The sequence below is a fragment of the Ambystoma mexicanum genome, chromosome 13 (genome assembly GCF_040938575.1).
Source record: "Ambystoma mexicanum isolate Mex_15411 chromosome 13, UKY_AmexF1_1, whole genome shotgun sequence".
Classification (NCBI taxonomy): domain Eukaryota; kingdom Metazoa; phylum Chordata; class Amphibia; order Caudata; family Ambystomatidae; genus Ambystoma; species Ambystoma mexicanum.
This window is the reverse complement of record NC_090938.1, coordinates 261,718,117-261,722,970: the sequence shown is the minus strand read 5'-3', so window position 1 is coordinate 261,722,970 and position 4,854 is coordinate 261,718,117. Positions and strand designations below refer to the sequence as shown.

The 4,854-nt window shown below is 39.7% G+C and overlaps 1 protein-coding gene across 1 annotated transcript; it reads left to right on the top strand.

Annotated features, from left to right (window-relative positions):
* The first annotated feature begins 1,310 nt into the window (after nt 1–1,310).
* LOC138520311 (olfactory receptor 4E2-like) lies at nt 1,311–2,240 on the top strand. The gene has a single exon (XM_069632748.1). The coding sequence runs from the start codon at nt 1,311–1,313 to the stop codon at nt 2,238–2,240; it is 930 nt and encodes a 309-aa protein (XP_069488849.1).
* The last annotated feature ends 2,614 nt before the right edge of the window (nt 2,241–4,854 follow it).

Here is a 4,854-nt window from a genome sequence, read left to right as displayed (position 1 = left end):
ATTAAGACTAGACTGGGAAGCGGAAGTAGGAGCCCCGATAGAGGACGGGATGTGGGAACATGCCCTGGGGTACCACAAGAATGTGTCAAGGAATGCGAGACTAAAACAGATACAACTATATATTACGCACAGGGCATATATGACACCCGAGAGGATATCTAGGTTTGAAAATGCTGGGAGACAAGCATGTCCCAAATGCGACGTAGAAAAGGCTGGCATGGTACACATGTTTTGGTCATGCCCAGTAATTGAGCGTTTCTGGGGTGAAGTAGCACAGAAACTAGCGGAAAAGGGGGTCACGATTATTATAGATACAGCTTGGGCCTGCTTGCTGGGGGGTTCCCCAGATTGCAGAAACTTAAGTATGTTAGCAAATTGAAAGATCTAGCATATGTGCTCACAAAAAGAAGGATTGCCATGGGATGGTAGACATGTCACAGGCCACGAGTGGAGGTGTGGTGGAAGGAGTTGTAGAAATGGGCGGAGGCAGAAACCATGGTATGGCAAGAGGCGAGCAATGTAGGGGGAGAGGAGGAGGCGGGAACCCTGATGGCATGGAGATCATTAATAGCGGAATTGTTTGGAACGATACAAGATCTGACAGAATCCATGGAACGTGAGACCCCACCACGCGAGGCAGATAAAGAGTGCACGGAACAAATAGGCTCATAAGGGAGGGTGGGATAAGGGGAGCAGTGACCGAAATTAAGCAATGAACAATTGTACTGTTGATATATGCACTGCATGTTTGGTTTGTATTGTTTTTGTTTGAATAAATCAATAAAATTGTTTTTTAAAAAAAAACTTTAATTCAATACATGATAAATAATCTTACGTAGCTTGCTGCTTGAAATTAATATTACAAGGGAATGCAATATCTTTATGGTGTTCAAGTAAGTTATTTCGAAATAGCCACCAGTTTACCCCCAAAATATTGCACAACCCTGACTATGTTCGGATACTATACTTTGTAAAAACTTTTCCTTGAAAATAAAACATGGTGGTATCTATACATTTGCTTGTAAAACACCATTAATCAATAAAAAGGCGACAGTGAACTCCACAGTCTATTTTACTACAATAAGTGCATCCTGCTCTAGTGGATGTCCATGCATTATGTGCAGTAGTTTGCAGAGTTCAAACTTATATATATGTATAACAGAGGCACGTATCACAAATTACTATCACTATTATTGATTATGTGATTCTGTTTTTTTTCTCCAGGGTTAATAAGCATGCATGAATACCTACACGCTTGAAAGTTTTGTTCTGTGCTACAAAAGAGCTACATTTACCCAATCAGTCCAAACATGGGCAATGAAACAACAATTGAAGACTTTGTTCTGCTGGGTCTCTCCCGGAACCACAATGTGCAGATCATGTTGTTTTTCATATTTATTTTGTTCTACATTGCAACACTGTTTGGAAATGTGCTCATCATGGTAACAGTAAATGCTGACTCTTCTCTTCACTCTCCAATGTATTTTTTTCTCAGTAACTTGTCATTCATTGACTTATGCTACCCATCTGTAACTACCCCCAAGATGCTTGTGAATCTTCTGTCCAAAGATGAGACCATATCTTTCAATGGGTGCATTGCTCAAATATTCTTCTTCCATTTATTTGCTTGTGCTGAAATCTTCCTTCTTACTGTGATGGCTTTTGATCGCTACATTGCCATATGCAACCCTCTACGGTATGCTTCCATCATGAGCAGGACAACATGCATTCTCCTGGTCTTTTCCTGCTGGGCAGGAGGAGCAGTGCACTCTATTGTGCAAACATGGTTGATGATGACTCTACCTTTTTGTGGCCCAAATGAAGTTGACCATTTCTTTTGTGATATTCTCCCTTTGTTGAAACTGGCATGCAATGATACCTACATAACGGGAGTCTTGATAGTGTCAAACAGTGGGCTTATATCTCTGGTATGCTTTATTCTATTGCTTGTTTCCTACATCTGTATCCTGCACAGTGTTAGGCACCGCTCTGCTGAAGGAAAGCATAAAGCCCTCTCCACATGTGCAGCCCACCTCACAGTTGTGACTATCTTCTTTGGACCGTGTATCTTCATTTACACACGACCATCCACCACTTTTCCTCTGGATAAGAGCATTTCTGTGTTTTATGCTATTATGACTCCGATGCTGAATCCGCTCATATATACTTTGAGGAATACAGAAGTGAAATCAGCTATGAAAAGAATACTAAGTAGGAAAATGTCTGTACAGAAAACTTAGTCAAACAAGCAATGATTTAGTTGATTTAACTTGATTGATGTTAAATACAGTGTACTATTCTTGATGTCATCAGGTCACCATTTAGCAGTCGACAAACATGTGTCTAGTCATTAATGTATTTGTTTATTAATGTCAAATTTTGATATTGTAGAAGTAATTGTACGTGAAAGGTCTATTCCGATTCATTCATACTTGTAAATTTATGTTTTCTTGAATGTTATATAAGTGGAATTCTAAATGTAGAAATTAAACATGCTTGGACTCTATTGCAAAAGACAATTTCAAAGGTAAAGAAGTGTATTGCTATGCCTGTTGTCCACTTATTTATGGTCTTATATAACAGCATTGAAATGTTGTGAACGGTATAGCAGATAGCAGTCTGAAATGTACATTAATCATTTATTGAACAATGCTTGCCAAAGAAACAATCATTTTTTAAGTGTTTTGGCTTATAATCGAAAGCTTCAAATCAAATATAAATAGTTAAGATAATACAATGAATCTGTATTATAAAGAATTACATGGCCTGTGGTAGCAGCCATGTAGTTATGCTTAAGTTGCTAAACCCATAGCAAGAGCACTTTTTGGGCGGCTTATAACTTTGCTCCCCCTGGATGAATCCTCACCAAACCTTGCAAAAAAAGTATATGGCTCACTCTGAATATAAAAGTTTGGTGAGGTTTGGTCAAGCAGGGGCACAGTTGCAGGGGGGGTCCCAAAAAATGTTTTTCCCATAGAGTTAATGGAGAAAAGGTTTTGCGCACGCCTACAGCCCAAACCGCTGGACAGATTTTCACCAAATTTGTGGCAGGAGCTGCGGCTTGGTCCTGAAAGCGTGCTTTTGTAAATTTGGTGAAAATCCTTCCAGTAGTTCTTTTGAAAACAACCAAAAAGTGGGTCTCAAAAAATCATTGATATCTATGTCCACTCCGCGGAGCGAACAGGACACCGATTGGATAATTGGTTTGCGTCGTGTCCGCAGAAACATGATGTGTTCGCTGATTGGTTGGGGTGAAGCGTGAGGTGCGCCAAATTCATCTGATGCACCCGCCATATTGGATCCGCGAACATTCACGGACATCGCAGCGTGGAAGTGAGCATAAATGCAATTTTGGGGAGTGTGTTTGTGTGTAGTAGTGCTTGGAGAGGGTGGGGGACTAAGAGATGGATCAAATGATGTATTTGTTTAGGTGGGAGAAGGCCGTAATGTACTTGCAGTGTCCGTGGTCACCGCGGTAGTCCGCAGACATACTAAACACTGGGCGCACTATTGGTTATTTTACTTTACTATGATGTTGGTTTTGGGTTGTTAGTAGAGCATTGGGTGAAGAGGGTATGTATTGAAGAGTTTGTGCGTTGGTTATAATTATTATTTTAGAACGATAATTGAAGTGGATAGGTTTTGAGGTGGATGTGTTATGTTTTTGGGTTTTGGTAATTCGGTAGCTGTTTATTTCTATGGGTGTATTATGCTGCGGTGGTTGTGGCCAGGGCCTAGAGTCTAGGGTGCTTGGCCACAGGCTATAGACTCTAGTCCCTAGCCACAACCACCGCAGCATAACACATCAATGCCACCAAACATTTTGACTGTGGTTTGTGGGCTGCTTAGGGGATATTTTTTTCAAAAATTTGAGTACTAGTTGGCAGAAGTGTCATTGTGTTTGTAGGATACTGAGATGATGTGTGTTTGTTTGTTTGTTGGATTGTGTTCAGAATGTGTCTTTATTTGTAAGGTGGATTGATTATCTGAATTGCAGATAGTACATAATCTGCTATGGTTTGCATTTTGGATGAGTTGCTGAAATGGAATGGATTCCCAGTTAGGTATGGCTACATATACGAAGCGTTCATTAGGAACTTCTCCTTGTGCGACATGGCTGCAAAGAGTGCATGTATGTTTCCACATGTATGAAATCTGGAAGATTTCATGTATAGGTATGTTTTTGTTTTCTAGTACTTGTAGTAAGTACATTAGACATTCTTATGGATCTTCTTGTGTGTTTATAGTGATTTTGACCATTCCAACACAGTAGTCCAATTCCTCCTGCCTTATTCCAGAGACACTGTAAGTGTTGTCAGGATTGTTGGTTGCATTTCTGTGAAGGACTAACATTTGCAAACACAATTGGTCTGTCCCGCGTAAGTAGATGTTGTCAATAATTGGTGGCAATTGGAATAGAATATTGATTGCTACATTCGTGTAGCAATTTACACCAGTTATATTTCAAAATTTGAATGGACCTGACAGTTCGGTGTCCAAGTCATTTGTTCGGGGTGCTAGTTGTTTCTTTGAAGAGGTAGTTGACTTTGTTTTTGCAGTAGATTCTTCTTTGGTTGAGGTCATTGATAAAGTGGTAGCTTCTCTTAATTTCTTTGGAGGAATTGCTGTGAGATCCTGCATAATTTGAAAGTGAAGTAGTTTTCTTTTACAAAATGTTGCTTTTTGCAGAACAGGATAGTTTTTAGATGGGGTGTAGTGTGACCTAAGTCTATTGTATTCTAGAATACAAGGAATATCAGCATTTACTTTACTTGCATCAAAGTTGATTAGAAATAGTATGTCAAGTGTACGTAAGCATGATAGTGCTACATAGCTCATGCCTTCTTTGAACAC